The sequence below is a fragment of the Podarcis cretensis genome, assembly GCF_951804945.1.
Source record: "Podarcis cretensis genome assembly, chromosome: 3".
Taxonomy (NCBI): domain Eukaryota; kingdom Metazoa; phylum Chordata; class Lepidosauria; order Squamata; family Lacertidae; genus Podarcis; species Podarcis cretensis.
In genome coordinates, this window is record NC_137172.1 from 60,282,978 (window position 1) to 60,299,942 (window position 16,965).

Sequence of the window (16,965 nt, forward strand, 5' to 3'; positions counted from 1 at the left end):
ATTTCCTATGATGTTACCATAGCAACATAGGCACATGCATGTAATTGCAGTGGCATATGAAACAATCTCTTCAGATTTGGTCTGGCTGTACAACAGTAGCATGTTATCATTGCACACCAAGAGAACGTATCATTTAAATTTTGAGCTGAGCGGCTTAATTGTTTTAATAAGTGATGGAGGTCTGGCTGACAACTGAATGATGAGTCACTGAATTAAAGCACACACATCGGTAAATGACTCATGTCACAACATTCAACTGCAGTGCTTGGAGTGACAGGAACAGAAACAAAAAATCAATATTTTCTCCTTAACTTATGCAATTTTAAGCTGTTTGACTACTAGCTGTTAAATAACAAAAACAACTGGGTACATGGAAAATGCACTGAATAAAGCACAGTATTTTTAAAAGCAACTGAAAAGGGGAGATTATTAATGCTTATAAAAGAAAAACACCTTGTTTTGTTTTGGCAGTCATGTTGATGCTCAGTTATTTACATAAAATATGCCCTGCTGGAATGGATCAAAGGCCCAATCTAATCCAGCATTCTGAGTCCAGCAGTGACTGCTATTGTCTTTTAAACATATTAGGCTGGATTAAACTAAGTTGTTGTGCTAGCAGAATCCAGTGCAATGAGTAATGAGTCCCACTGTAGGTCTCCCTTGCTCCCCCCCTCTTCCCAAATCAGCTTGGGAGGAGCAGGAGAACCCCCAGAAAAGTCGGACGGGTGGGAAATCATTCTGTCTTGCAAGCACAGGGGTGCCATCTCCTAGGGGCTGAACACACCCCCAAGTCCAAATCACAGAGCCGGGCACAATGTGGCCTCAATAGCCATGGCTCCTTCTCCTCTTCCTCCTCCTGCTATGGAGGGGAAAGAGGCTGGAAGCAGCCCCAGGCCGGTGGCGGCAGCTGCAGGAGAAGCCACAGCCATTGAAGCTGTGCTGCCACTGTGCTGAGCTCTGCCCCAGCTCCTCCAACATCCTGACATCACATGCACTGTGCATCCCCCCTCCCCCCCCCAATCTTATTCAGAAGCTGGCATGTGCGGGCAAGCAGAAATGCTTCTGCTGAGAGGGCAATAGATTTGGCACAAAATTTAATTACACCCATTGTAAGCCACCTCATGTTGGCTACTGTGATGAAAACAGCAATGTTAAAAATTGCAGCCATAACCAAGTCAGAATGTTACCAGCCAGCACTGTAAAGCATAGATGAAAATTCAGGGCTTTCACTGCCTAGCTGCCTACCGTGATTTATTCAAATCAATCTCTCAGTTCAGCCTCAGCACTCACTCTTCAAACAGGAGTTTGATACTGAAAAATCTCTGCAGGGATTTGACTTTTTGGTTGGCATTTCCACACTACCCTGCTGAATCTCAGAACTCATTTTAAATGCATGTGTAAAACGATAAGCCCTGGTTACCTTAACAGCTCTCCCTGGCTCCGCAGCCTCCCATGCTTGCTTCATAGCTTTGATCTCATCTGCTCTCTCAGTGTCTTTCCTCAAATCCAGTGCTTCTATTTCATTTTGTTCAACGACTAGACGTAAGATCCAGGAGGGTTTGTTAGGATCAGATTGCTAGAAATGAAATGCACAAAGCAAAATCAGAAGAGCACATTATTGCTTTGAAACTCTCAAATGAATGAAAGAGCCAATTCATTATCGAGAAGCACTGTCTGTGATAGACTGTTATTGTCAAAGAATGCCAAATGCCACCCTCTGGTTTCATTTGACATATGTGTGTTCAACTTTGCAAGGGAACCTGCAAGAGTTACCATCCCCAAAACTAGTCTGTTTCCCCCATACATGCAGCAAAGGCTGCTTTCAGTCAATATCTTCTTTAGCAGAGCATTAATGGGTCAATGGAGGGTTGGATTTGAAGTGAACCCCAATGTGAGTTGTTTTAAAACCTGGTTTCTAAACTGCGGTTCTGGAGTGCCCTTATTCATGGCTAGCATATGACTGCCAAGAGAAATTTGTGAAAAAGGGGTAATTGCTGGGGAGGAAAGAGAGCATGTGATTCTGCTACCCAAACTATGAGTAGTCTTGGAGTAGCACTATGTTTATCATGGGTGCTAATCATTTGCAGCACATCAATGGCATGAAAGGAGGGGGGGGGGGAAACTCTTTTTCCATTTACAGATGCTTGCTTCCATGTCCAGTCACCTGACGATGGTTGTTATTTGCCATAGCTAAGATACCAAATTGCCTAGGGGGCTCTTGTGGATAATTAGTATTACTTGGCTTATCTAGGCCATCACCATGTAAAATGAAGAAATGTGGACGGAAACAAGTTAATGAAAATAAACAAGAGAGGCCACTTGAGTTGATCCAAGTAGATAGACAGAAGAGAACACCCTAAAAAGTGTGGCAATGTATTTCCACCCTCAAGTGGAGGTGTAGAGGAAGGGGAATCAAAAACTATTAAGGGTCATTAAATAAAGGGTCATTAAAATAAAGATGATGATAATTATGATAGTGGAAGATATGAATGAAATGTGTATGAGGGGCAGAACAAGTTGTGAAACCTCTCAGTTGTCACAACTGTGACATTAGTGATGCAAATTGCAACTGATATTAATATTTCGTTGCTCCAGCAAATTCAAATAGAATTTGAATTCAATTCAATTTGCATTCCATTCAGTTATACAGGATCTCAAGACAGCTGCCTAGCCAGGCAGAGCTGAAATATAGCACAATACAGTGTGTGTTTCAGCCATAGCACTAGAGAGTGAACATATTAAAAATTTTTTACTACTTTCCCTTTCACTCCTGGAAAAATAAAGAAGAAATTTACTCTATACAACATCATTCAGAACATTTGAAAATGCACTTTATGAACTCGTTTATTTATTATTACCTGTGATTCGGGCCTAACAACAGTTACGGGTTTTTCTTTAGCAGCTTTTTCTGCCTTCTCAGTTGTTTTCTCCTTCACTTTTCGACCTCCTTTGGAAGAGCCTGCAGATTTTTGTCCTTCCATGTTGCTGTGAATGTCTGGACTTAGGACACTTACACTTTCTTCATGTTTTTCAGTAGGACGTGCTGTGTAAATTTCATTGTAGTGTTTATTTATGTTTTCCATTTATGCTTCTGGAGCTACATAATTGTTTGTTACCGAAGAGTTTACTTTTAGGAAACAGGTCTTAAAAATTATGCACTCTCCCTTATTTATGACAAACTGTTGTAAATTTCACTTTAAAAGTAAAATGTTCTGTCCTAGCTACTTAATTTGGACACTAAAATCTACCCTAGATGGCACTGTTGTCTTACATTATGAAATATTAGGATGAGAGATGAAAGCTTATAGAAGTGGTTTTCTATTTTTCCATTTACACAATAGCGTTTTTTGGAAATTATCAAGTGACATGTTCTTTTGATGCAGGACTGTATCAACATTTTTGAATAAAAAATAATTTTAACTACATCCAGCATGTCTGCAACTCTTCTTCACAACCTCTTTCTGAAAATGGATGCTTTCACACTCAAAACACTACCACTACTTTTCCAAGTTAATATAATGATAGACTTTCAGGAAGTATTTTAAATAAACAAAAAGTAACTTAGATTTTCTTGGGAGAAAAGCAATGACAAACCTAGACAGCATCTTAAAAAGCAGAGACATCACCTTGCCAACAAAGGTCTGTATAGTAAAAGCTATGGTTTTCCCAGTAGTGATGTATGGAAGTGAGAGCTGGGCCATAAAGAAGGCTGTCCGCCAAAGAATTGATGCTTTTGAATTATGGTGCTGGAGGAGACTCTTGAGAGTCCCATGGATTGCAAGAAGATCAAACCTATCCATTCTTAATCAGCCCTGAGTGCTCACTGGAAGGACAGATCGTGAAGCTGAGGCTCAAATACTTTGGCCACCTCATGAGAAGAGAAGACTCTGTGGAAAAGACCCTGATGTTGGGAAAGATGGAGGGCACAAGGAGAAGGGGACGACAGAAGACGAGATGGTTGGACAGTGTTCTTGAAGGTACCCGCATGAGTTTGACCAAACTGAGGGAGGCAGTGGAAGACAGAAGTGCCTGGTGTGCTCTGGTCCATGGGGTCACGAAGAGTCTAAACAACTAAACAACAACAACAACAACTTATAACTTAAGAACAGTTAGTTGGATAACAGTGAGTGGTCTTAAGAACAGTCAGTCACAAAGAAGGTGGGCTGGCCAGCTGATCCCACACAGACCCAGGTGGAACACGCAGCCCATTGTACACAGAAAATTAAAAAATAAATAAATAAAAAGCACAGGCAACAGCTTCTTCCAATAGCTTCAGCCACAAGGGAAATAGGGCTGGCCGCACTCAGCCCTGGATAGAACAATCACCATCTAAAAAACCCCAGTTTCATATCCTTTGACATGCATAACTATTTCAATCATTATAAAGGATGGTAAAAAAGTTATCATTGAGGGCATAATTCAAAACAAATGGCACTCCAAAGTAGAAGTTGGAAAAATAAGACCTAATAAATAAATTGTGACATCATGCTCGTAGTATCAGAGCAACAGTTCATCTTCAATTGTATGTTCATATTTGTTCATTTCAGCACACTGTTTCTAATGTCTTGGTGTAAGAGAGGTAATAAGGTACACTAGCATACTAAAGAAGAAAAAAGCTACTCCCAGAGAAATTTGCACTCCAGACTTATTGAATTCCTAAAACCACCTACTAGGAAGAATGTCCCATTGAAATTCATGGCACATATTTCAGAATAAAAATGTATAGGATTGCCCTGAGACTTAAGCACCATAGTTTTAATGGACTTGAATATAATTGATTTTTTCTGGTTTGACCTCTCTCTCTCTATTTAAAAAAGTTTTGTGCTGCCATTCAGTAAAAACTTTCTCAGGGTGGTATTAAAGTCATTTATCAGAAATAATTTGCTATTTGTAAGTTCTCATCACAATTCTGTTAAATGTAAGTTACATAATTAGCTAACTGAAATCAAAGAAATTGGTGTTTCAGTTATGACGCATTTCAATAAAAAAAAAAAAGCATGTAGCAAAGTCACTCACTCACCTTTGATTTCATTTTTTTCCAGTTCTCTCAGTGCCTGAACAAATACCAATTGGTTCTCAGTAAGTGGCCAACTATTATGCAACACAGAGGCTTGTATAATATACTTGTGAGGCTGTAAAGCGAAATGCAGTAAATTACTTTTTTCAGAAATAATCACAGCTTCTTATTTTAATATTTTAAAAAACCTTGCTTTTAGCCACCATCCCTTGACTACTATCTTGGATTTCTGTAGGGAAGGAAAGAAGGGTCAAATAAGGTGCTTGAAGAATCTGAATGTGTTGAATTGTTTTCATCCTCTTGTTTGAGATAACACTCCCTTTAGGAAACACGACACCTAAGAGTTCACTCTTGGGGAACTGCTTTGTTCAACCTTCCACAAGAACTTTAGGATACGATATTTATTACACTATGAAGCAACGTAGTGGGAATTATTCTCAAAATTCCTCCACAAATATATTTAAGATCTCTCACCTGCTGAAATAAATTTTCATCAAGAACAGGGGTAACAATAGTTTCTTCTTCTGTTGAAGTTGGGCCTTCCTGTGACATCTTGGCTGCAGACTTGACATTCTTCTGAGCTGCCACAGTACCTTTTTTCTTAGAGACTGCAACTACTTCAGGTTCCTTTTTGGGAGTGCTTTGGGCAACTCCACCTTTACTTGATGTTGCTGGAAGAGGCAATAACATGTTAAAGAGTATTTTAGCATTTAGTCATTTGTCTTACTAATTTCAATTTTATATCTACTTCTGTAATTCTCTCCTCCTGCTTTACCTACTTATCTACTGACTCTTTCTAAGGATTTACATCCCAACCTTCATAAACCTTCCCAGGGAATTTTAAAACATAGTAAAATAAATAATATAATACTAAAATACAGATAACCACAACTTCCAAAATGCTGATATCAAACAATATAAAAATTAGATAAAATACCCATTTAAAATGCAATGAAAAAATAAGAAGTCTTCACCTGACACCTAATTGAGAGAGCCAAGTCTCTTCAAAGATAGCATGTAATAATTACGTACCACCACCAAAAAGGCCCAAACTGTTTTTCACCCACTAAATTTATAATGGCAGAACTTCCCAAATAATATTTCAGTGAACAGGCAGGCCCATATGGAGATTGGTGGTGTCACACACACACACATACACACACACTCCTTTAAGTTGAATAATTCATATTTTAAAATGGAATTCGGTCTCTTTGCTCTTTATTCTTTTGAATAATACAAGTTTGAATAATAATTAATCCAGAAAAACAGCTCAGAACTGTTTATAAGGAGCTTATAAATGTAGATTAGTCTTGGCAAAATAATTGCTTGATTGGAAGCTTGTTAGTTCTAAGTAAAGCTTAACCGTCAGAATGAGGAAGTATCACATCAGACTTTGCTATTCCTGCTATTAGCTGCTGTGAGACTCCTAATAGCACCCTAGTGGAAATCTCTACAGACAATGCCCAAATAGATGTGGTGTAGCAACATATGAGAAATTACTCTCTTGGAACACCTAACTTAGCACTGTAGGGTAATTTGAGGGGAAACAGAATTTGATTCACTTGACACGGAATGGTATACCCATTCTGCATGGTCTGATGGTCCATATGTCGGAAACAGATTCTAAATATGCAAGCCTGATCACTCAGCAGCAAGCATGACAAAGCAAAGTCAGTAATCCTTAAATGAGGTCTTAGCATATGCCACAAATTATTACCTCAGTTATTAAGGCAGGTGCACATGCAAATGTATTGGCAGTCTCTTTGTCCACAATAATCATAGCAATTGAGTTTACCATACTTACACATGCTACTTAGAGGCCGCTCATTAGATATGAAATAAAATGCAGGAACAACAGCATGACCCTTCCCAACAGAGTGCACCATTTCTTCCTCAGAGTCCAGAACTTGCACTTTAATGATTACATCTGGCTTGGAGGTCTGTACTTGTACAGTAGCCATAAGTGGTGTTGTTACTTTTACTGCATACCTGAAGAAGAAGGGGGGGGGGTAAAGATATATAGTTAATTGAGGCAGATTTTATTATTTTCAGCAAGTCTAAGATCTCAATCCTTAAAATAATGTTATTCAAGAAGGCAGCCTAGCCCCAGCTCAGTAAGCTCTGAGATGGAAGTTAACACATATGTTTAGAACAGGCCATTTGTTGCTATGGAAACCAGTTATCGAAATGAAACTGCAGTTAAAATGCCAAGATTGACTACAATAAACTTTCTGAACAAACATTAGACAAATGATAAAAAAGAGGCCTGTGCAAAGCCCTGGGTACCTTAGGAACAATCACATACATGTTTGCACAGAAGTGAGTCACTACTGAGTTCAGTGTGGTTTACTCCTTCATGTTTTTAGAATATAAACCTTATTTCCTAGATCATGCAAATGTCTTGAGATGAATGTGAGATAGAAAAACAACATTCATGTCTGACTTTCAGAAAGACCAGGATTTGACCCAGCATTTTAAAAATGCCCAACGTGGTGCATTTGGGGAAAGATACAAAAGCATTACTGGGACAGCTCAGTTAGCCAGAGCATAAGACTTAATCTTGTGGGTTTAAGCCCCACATTTGACAAAAATAATCATGTGTTGCAGGGGTTGGACTAGAATGACACTCACGGTCCCTTCCAAGTCTAAAATCCTATGATTCTATGATTACTACTCATTAATGCTTCAGTAAGTAATATGCTCAAAGTAACGTATGAACACTCAAATAGGGTACATATGCAAATACCTTTGCCGTTTCCTCAATTTTACCTGAATATAATATTCTTAGCATTTGGTACATAATAGTCCTTAACTTCTTTAATGGAATATACATTGTTTATAGTCTCACGAGAAAGAACTGGAAGGGGACTGTAGGAACCTATGAGTCGAAGCCTCCATTTCCCAGCCAACACTGGTGACTCACCAGTTTGAACTTCAGCCATAAAAGTATATCCTCTCTGAAATTAAAGTTAATTTTGTTAGCTATTAACACAAGTAATATGATACAATAAGTACTGGTAAATAAAGAGCAAATATTATAGCTGCTGCTGATGCAATACTGTAAACCCCAAAATGGCCCTACAATAGTCAAGACTTGTACATTATGAAGAATTACAGGTTGTGTTATTGCATTCACAGTACCTGGGGAAAATAATTGTTATTTATATCAGTGTGCAGTAAAAGGTCCTTTGTATGATTTTGTTAGTAAGGTAGTAGTACTGTAATTACTATGAAGATGTTTATATTTATCACCTTATTCTTTGTATAAAGATGTGGTGCAACCCTGAGAAAGATCCGAGGCATTTCTTCCAATGTATCATTGTCTACGACATGCAATGCGCATGTAGGTATGGAAGAATAAAACTTTGCTGCTATGATCATATCTTCTGGAACATAAAACACCTCTCTATAATAAAAGGGAGAAAAGGGTAAAGTAAGGATAAGGGGATCTGTCTATCTCCAATTCATGCCATTTTTGCAGGTTTTACCCATACAGCGGTACCTCAGTTTATGAACTTAATCCGTTCTTAAACCAAAGCTGTTCTTAAACCGAGGCACACTTTCCCTAATGAGGCCTCCTGCTGCTGGTGCCCTTCCACCATTTGGATTCCGTTCTTAGACGAGGTAAAATTTGCAAACTAGGACACTGCTTGCGGAGTTCGTAAACCGAATCACTCGTAAACAGATACCACTGTATTTCCATGTCACTTCCACCATGAATCTAATTTTTAAAAAATACGTTTAAAATGCCTATTTACAAGCAGATTTTGACATGCTTAAACTGCCTAGAACTACTGCACAACATTCAAAGAAGGGTTGCAATCTAGTGAATATCAAAGTTCTGATCCACATGTCAGTTCTAGAGATGGTGATCAGATAATTTTATATCGAAATTAATGAAGACTGAATTCCTCAAGCATGACCTTCATGAACAAGTACAAGACTGTTTCAACATGTGGTCACTTGGCTTTCAGTCACACAAACAGCATTAGCAGTTAAACTATAATATGATATAGATGGTCTGTATGTGACTCATCAATAACAAACCTCACCTGAAGACCACAAACCAAAAATTTGCTGGCTGGTCCGCATATGTTACAGTATAATCAGCAAAAGCTGTCTTAGTCCACTCATCTTCAGCACAACGGTATTTTTCAAGTGACTTACATTTACTTTTGAACATATCTCTATGAAACACAACAAGAAGAATATAAAATAATCAGTTGAGATCATAACCAACAGTACTGAGCTTCAAGCTGCCTCCACTCTTTATATACACAAGATATAATAGCATCCCAAAGATTAAGCAGTGGCAACTGTATTATGAAAAAATGCCTTCCTCAACAAGCAACAAATTACTTGTGGCAGAGGCATATCAAACACTTTAAGTGTGGGTCTACTCAATCTCACAAACGAGGGATCAAGCCTTCCAGATTCTGCTAAACTACAACTCCCATCAGCCCCAGCAAGCAAGGCCAATGGCTTCCCCAAACCAGAATAAACAGTAGGAGTCGGATTTAAAGGGCAAAAGGGATATGGGGATGAAGGGTGCTGAACTATACCCCAATCTGAGGATTACCTCTGTTTAACTAGGATTTCACTTCTCTGTCAGCTTGAATCTAATTGGGAGGTGAAAGCAGCTGGAGCAAAAACCGCAATAAACTCAGGTTTAAAGCCTCACTACACACCTTTTTTGCTCTTAAAGCCAGACTTCCCTTGTTCCTTCTGCTTTATGCTTAATTAGCCAGACCTATATTTCATGCTGGCCACATGAACCAGAAAAACTGTCTGCGGACAAATGTCAGCTCCCTCGGCCAGTAAAGCAAGATGAGCGCCGCAACCCTAGAGTCGTTTGCAACTGGACTTAACTGTCAGGGGCCATTTACCTTTTTATATTTTAAGAGCTGGCCAAACTAGAAATAGCATGGGAGATGCTCAAATGCATCTTTCAACATCTTTTTTCCTGATAAAACCAGCTGTGGCGCCCCCCACTTTGGATCACGGCCAATCTAATTCACACATACACAAGCTGCTATTAGCTGTGAAAGGAAAGTGTGCTGTGGAGAGTGAAACTCATACTGTTTCTATATATTTTACTGCCTGAAACGAATAGCAGTTCCCAGAGGGAGGACTTAGATTAGCAGTGTGACCCAAATCTAGCCCTACCCCCTCTCTGTGGCTGATTTTGGAGAAGAATAAGATGTTGGGGGTTGTATTTCTGAATCTTTCACATCACATCTAATGTGGCCCTGAGGAGTAGCAGAAGTTCAAAGGGAAATTAAGATATGATCATGCAGCTTTATCACTGGACACAAGAAATATATTCTATACATTCTTTTAAAAACTACTTTCTCCAGGCTGGCATAGTTTAGGGATCCAATTCTGGGGTCTATCAGGAAAACAAAGGAACTTTGGATCCAGCGGGTCCAGGGTTACCTTTTGTCTGCCTCTGCAGTACCCTGTTTCAGACCTTATTGCTGGCTGAAGCTGAGCTGTCAACACAGAACAGATGTGTACATTGGAGAGGCAGTGTCTCAATCTGTGAGCAAGAAGAAACCTCTTGTGGATTCAAGTCACAAGTCTGTTCTTACTGAGCGGTGCAAAATCTATAAAGCCTTAAATGGCTCAGGACCACAGTACGTTTCCTTTCCTCATATGAACCAACCCAGTCCTTGCAATCATCATCTGAGGCCCTTCTTTGTGTGCCGCCTCCATGAGAGGTATGGAGGGTGGCAACACAGGAATGGGCCTTTTCTGTGGTAAACTCCGCACTTGTGGAATGCTCCCCCCAGGGAGGTGCCTGGCAAATCTATACCATTATAAACTGGGGGGGGGGGGTGTTTTTGCTTGTTACTATGTTATGTATTTTTGTGCTTTTCTATTGTAATCTAGTCTGTGATCCTTGGGATGATGGGTAGAATAGAAATGTAATAAATAAAATTATAAATATATAATCCTTTTCTAATGATGAAAAAAAATTAAGAAACTTGGCTTCCACCTTATCAACTAACACAGTTTGAAGACAACCGTCTCTACTCAGTCAGACTATAGCCCATGATTTGTAAATCTATTCATGCAGGGCTCAGTCATTTATCTGGGACAGCAATCTGGTGTCCTTAATACAGATGTGAATGTGGATCAATAAACAGAAGAGATGTTGCCCCATTTGCCAATTTGCACATAAAGGTAAAGGTAAAGGTAAAGGACCCCTGACATTACATTTAATTCTTCAGTAACAAATTGATGTAAAATTCATAGTCTGTCTCTTGATTTTTTTATCCTGAATATAAAGCAGAATAAAAATTGATTCAATGGTTAAGCAGGGTGTTCTTTAAATTTCACTTTTACATCTGAAAAACTAAATATAGGGATGCCCAAAACTGGGCTTCAGTACTTTCCCTATAGCACTTCCACAGGGTCGGTCAGCTTTTATGAGAGAAAATAAGGGGGGCAGGGGAGGTGTTGTGAGGCAAAACATGGGATTTATATAGGTGACCCTGCAGAAACCATACTTTGTATTACCTCAAAAGTGTCAAAGAATATTGTTCAAAATTTGGCTCTATTAGAGCCCACAACTTTTGAAGTGTGTCTTTGACTTTAGTATTCTCCTTAGTACCTGAAAAATAAAAAGACAAATAAAAACAAATTTGGCTATTAGTAAATATTCAACATAGTTATCATTCCTAAACACTGGCATGAAGAAATAAGGTAAAATATAAAGCTCTGAGAGTAAGCAGAATGAAAGCATGTCTAACTGAAAAGACTATCTAACCAACACTTCTGCAAGACATCATCTGAGGACATTTGTAGCCAACAATGCAATGTTTTGCACAAATAAATAGCTTTTATGATATAATGACCAACTGCATTATACAAGCACTGTGGTGATTCCTATGGCATTCTGAGAATAATTCAAGATTCTAGGTGTCGAGATTGGGCCCTGGCCCCCCAATCCGAAAGTCAGAAAAATGGCTGTTTGGCAGCCATTTGGAAGTTCTATGTCCTTTCCACTCCTCATCTGGGCTTCTGGACAGAATCTTCCATCCAGATCCCTTTACAGGAGTACCCTCATATATCACACCTGATAAAAAAGGCAGGGTAATGAACCACCTCACCCCTCTGGGAGTAGACTAAAGAGTCAACCCTTATCTACCACATGAGCTGGCACCCAGTGCAGCCCACTTATATACTTCAGTGGTGGACCGGAGTGAAGCCTTGGTTCCTTCAGTCCATTTCTGCATGTAGGCCTCCATTAGCCAACTTAAATTTAGAGTTTTGGTGGGATATCCCATCATCCTCCATGGCTGGTTGAAGCCAAAGCAAATGGCTGTCTTCAAAGGAGGAAGGTGCTGCCCTGCTCCGTCCCCTAGGGGCTGTGTCAGGGCGCAACTGTCACTTCTCTCAGAAGAATCCTGACCTGGTTTTCTGCCATTCATTAGTAGCCGCACATAAGACCCTTTCCAGGCAGCCTGCAGTTTAAGTGCAACTTTCTCCTCTTCAGGTGTGGGATCTTTGCTTTGCCAAGCAGAAACATCTGTCAGCTCTAAAAAGAAATTAATACAAAAGTTACCTGCCTGGGAGATTACAATACTTATGTCATGTCTACAAAAACCAACAATGGAGTGTTTACTAATACACATCTACAAGTGTGGATTCTTATGTAGTCACACATAAGAGGGATCATTGCAACATTTGGTTGCAGTTCCCACTTGTTCATTACAATCTAGGAACCCAAAGAAAGCAGTCTAATGCAACATTTCTGATGAAAATATATGGTTCTGTACTGTTTCCCTGCAAAATGTTTTCAGGTAACTGGATACTGCAGGACATTTACATGAATTTAGATCAGTTTGATAGATCTGAAACATTTTTCTCATCTAATGAATGTTTATTAGACCTTACGTCAGCAAGCTTAGTGCTGCATCTATCAGTAAAAACCCAGATAGGCCAGGCAGCAAATCAGGATGGTTGGCAGATTATGTGCCCCCCCCCCGAGCCCACAACTGCCTTTCCCTTCTGCTGCCTGCTGCCACCTCATTCTGCCCCTGCTCCCTCCTGCCCCCTATTTGCTGCCAAGAGTGATGGCATATACTCCATGACTTGCTCTGGGGATGGGATACAGAGTAAGGTAATGTCAGTGAAATCCCCTAGATAGTGTCTGTACTACAGCTGAAAATTACTGCTTAAGTTGCCTTTAAAAAAAAGAAAGATTTAAACAGTCATTTGCTGCCAATGGAGAAAAACGGCAGCCCAGAGCATCTCTGAGATGTCTTGCTTTAAGAAAGGAGTCCTTTGTTGGAAGAGCGTGAGTGCGAGGGAGTAGTTGGTGGAGGGGAGGAAGAGGAGGAGGAGGGGAGCAGCAGAAATGGTGATGGCATCTGCTGGCCTCTCAGGTGCAATATCTACTGTTGGTCTTGGTTAATCCTGATTGCCAAAAATGGAACCTCAGTTTTCAGAGGCAATTGACTGCTAATTGTTAGATGCAAGGCAGCAACCACAGTAGTGGCTTGTAACTTCACAGAGTTTGGCCTGGCAACTATTGGAGATAAAGCACTAGCTAAACAAAGTATTTAGTTTTGGTCCAGGATGACCTCAAACAGACAGCACGGACCGTTTCATCCTCCACACTAGATGCAATGCATTTACACTTTAAGTCTGGGAACATAAAATGCAAATAGATTTTTGTATTGAGTGCTAGACTTATGTCTTGCAAGCTTAGGTAAGTGATGTGCTGTTCTCCTAGTGTCAAATGCTAATTAAAACTGAAATCCAATTAAAGTTTAAGAACATATATAAGACTGATTTTTTTTTTGTAGGTGTTGCAGAGCATTTGAATGATTGCAGTGCTGTTGAAATGGGAAAAGGATTTTCCTTTTACTAGTCTTCCTTTGTATTCCTTTGCTTGTGTCTCCACATTGATGCCCCAAATGTTGGGATCAAAGATGGGTAAACCTCAAGAGTATCACACAAAAACCAAACAAGATCAATGGCATAAAGGTGTGCTGATACAGAATTAAAGTTAGCAGCATCATGTTAGCTCTGCTGTATGAAGTTCAAAAAATCTGTAGGCTCCATCAGTTATATGAGAGAATAACACCTAGGAATTTTGTGTCTGGTATGTTGTGTTAAAAATGGCAGGACATCTCAACATTCAGCAGAATTTTTCTGTAATGATATCTTCTTAATAGATTATTTAAAAATAAATATTGCTGTTACATTATTCATGTTTTCCATATACCTGAGGAGTCTGTGTCTTCAACAGACACATCACTGTCTTTAAAATCCAAAGTGAAACATCTGTAAGCAAATTTATAGTTGAGAGGAACATTCCCCAATGTCTGTTTTATCAAATGCCAAAAAGCATTATTGAAAGCCTAAAATGTAAAAGAGAAATGGTCAGTAAATTATTATAAATAAATGTTCAAATATTTTCTACTAATGATTTTCAGAGGGAAATATTACCGAACACATACCCAACCTGTATATTTGACTACTAGATAGAGTGGATTTGTAGAATCTGTAAAATGGCTCACTCCAACTAAATGAGTTTTCCTTCTGATATTTCAAACCAGCCACATAATGTGATCACTATCTTAAGATATGATCAGATATCTGCCTAGTGACATTATTGTTTCCAAAATATTTAATTGCATAAGCAACCAGAACAAACAAATGTATCTTTTCAACATCAGTCAAAGGTTGGGGACAATTCAGATTTGGGGGCATTGTGGTGTTTGAACAACTGACAACCCAGCAGCAGCAGCAGCAGCAGCAGCAGCAGCAACAACAACAACAACAGCAGTTAGCTGAAAGCTACATCCAAAGTCACAGTATTTTGTCTGAGAAAAGGGCAGTTCAACAACATGTTAGCTACTGCAACATGGGCAGCATGATCCTAAGGCTTGCACAGCCATAGCTAAAGGGACAGTCCTTTGAGATAAGAGGAACACAGCTGCTCAGTGGAGCATATTGTAATTGTCTCTAAAACTCATACTTCACTTTCTCATTATTTATACAATGTACTGAAAATTAGGGAGTGGAGATCTGTTCTGAAGACAAGGCTGTTGATCTCATCCATTCTTCACTGTGTCTGCATGATTTGAAAAATGGCCCTTGTGTGCCACACTGGCACAAGGCCATAATTTCATTTACATAGTGACCAAGGATCACCTCAGTCCAACAGCACAGCTGCTGATTCTATGCTCTTATGTCACTAAGCAGCCAGAGAACAGGCATCAGTGTGATTATTAGTTCATACCATCCAGAATATGGGGTTAGGTTTCTTGTCAACATTGAGGAAGATCTAGACTTTTCAAAGTATCTGATGTGAAATTCACAAGAGCATGTTTACAGGAATTCATGAGAGACAACCTAAATTTTCATTATCAGGAGTTTCAGCTAATGGGCTGCACTAGAAAACAATCATTTGGAAAGCACAATATATTCTGAATGTTAACAGAAGGATAAGATTCTTCTTGTTTTTTTTACCTTAAAGTGTTCTCTAGTTGTTCCTGGAGCACAGAGGCCAGGAGGACAATGTGTTGCTTCCAGTGTCTTTATGGCTGCGGGAAGGTTTTCTGCATTTCCAAAATTCAGTATCACATTTCCAATGGCTTTCATGATAGTGGTGGCTTGTTCTATGAACCTATAGCTTTCCTGAGGAGAAAATACATAAACTACCATTAGTCAGAACTATTAAAAATATATCACTATTTCAACAACATGCACATGGTCAATTCATTAGGAATTACTGAAACACTAAACCTATGTTAGTGACTATTACATTTGTATGTAATTTCTATGAGGGTTTTTTTAATGTCCCCAGGGAGAGGAAGGAGGGTTCCACATAAAGAATCATTTGAAAAATCTATGAATTCAATATACTGTATTGGCCAGAATAGAAGCCGCACTTGCAAATAAGCCACACCTTTAAAATCTGGCTGCTTGGGAGAGGCTTGGGAGCCACTGATGGGACGGGTGCCATTGCCCCGTGCTCCCAGGCTGCTGGGGGGGGGGGGGAGAGAGCCGTGCTGCTTTGCCAGTGCCGTAAGGTTGCAAATATAAGCCGCACTTTAACTTTTCACGATCAGAAGTTGGGGAAAAAGTGTGGCTTATTTTGGGGCCAATACAGTAGATCAGATCAGGAACCACAGAAACCTAAACATAAAGAAACCAGAGGCTTTCCTCTTGGGTATGGTGGGCCAAGTGGTGTTAAGGAAGGATAGGACATTCTTTATGTATGCCACTACAGCAGCAAGAATTCTACTGGCAAAGTATTGGAAGACGCAAGAACTACCTACTCTGGAAGAATGGCAAACAAAGGTGATTGACTTTATGGGACTGGCTGAGATGACGGGCAGAATCCGGGACCAGGGGAAAGAGACAGTGGAAGAGGACTGGAAGAATTTCAAGATATATCTTAAAAATAACTGTAAAATTGAGGAATGTTAAGATGTCAGGGGGTAAGAAGTAAAGAATTGCAGCAGTAAACAAAAAAAACTTAAGAAATATTTATGAAAAAGAACTAAGACAATGGACTTAAGGGTTGCTAAAGAATTTTAAACAAGGATGCAGGGATAGGGAGGTATGGGGAAGTCAGAGAAAAAAGGTTATGAACCGATGATTATGAAGTTATACTGTGTTACATTGTTCTTTATTTTATGTGTGGAAAATTAATAAAAATCATTATAAAAAAAATAAAAAAAAAAAAAAGACTTCGGCAAACCCACCCACCATAGACCCCCAAAAAAAAAAAAAAAAAAAAAAAAAAAAACAGAAACCTAAACATAGTGAAGAAACAAAAGGGGGGAAACTACTGAATGAAGACTGAGCATGCTCAGTGGGTATGGAATGCTGTCTGTTTGCTAGAGGAAAACTTAGAAAAACAGGAGATGATTGGAGAAAGAATAGAATGTCTGGAACCATGAACAGAAGGACTTTACCCTGTA

The 16,965-nt window shown here is 39.3% G+C and overlaps 1 protein-coding gene across 3 annotated transcripts in view; it reads right to left on the reverse strand.

The window, feature by feature from the left end:
• The window catches only part of ADGB (androglobin), a 63,644-nt gene that overhangs the window by 13,551 nt on the left and 33,128 nt on the right, over positions 1–16,965 (reverse strand). For all 3 annotated transcript variants that reach the window (XM_079970860.1, XM_079970859.1, XM_079970861.1), the window contains 12 exons: positions 15,506–15,673; positions 14,256–14,391; positions 12,435–12,560; positions 11,540–11,633; positions 9,070–9,204; positions 8,270–8,423; positions 7,787–7,974; positions 6,822–7,006; positions 5,492–5,688; positions 5,021–5,132; positions 2,859–3,043; positions 1,421–1,576 (listed from right to left, as the gene is read on the reverse strand). In XM_079970860.1, the coding sequence (XP_079826986.1) occupies positions 1,421–1,576; positions 2,859–3,043; positions 5,021–5,132; positions 5,492–5,688; positions 6,822–7,006; positions 7,787–7,974; positions 8,270–8,423; positions 9,070–9,204; positions 11,540–11,633; positions 12,435–12,560; positions 14,256–14,391; positions 15,506–15,673 (1,836 nt within the window). The remainder of the gene's footprint in view (positions 1–1,420; positions 1,577–2,858; positions 3,044–5,020; positions 5,133–5,491; positions 5,689–6,821; positions 7,007–7,786; positions 7,975–8,269; positions 8,424–9,069; positions 9,205–11,539; positions 11,634–12,434; positions 12,561–14,255; positions 14,392–15,505; positions 15,674–16,965) is intronic.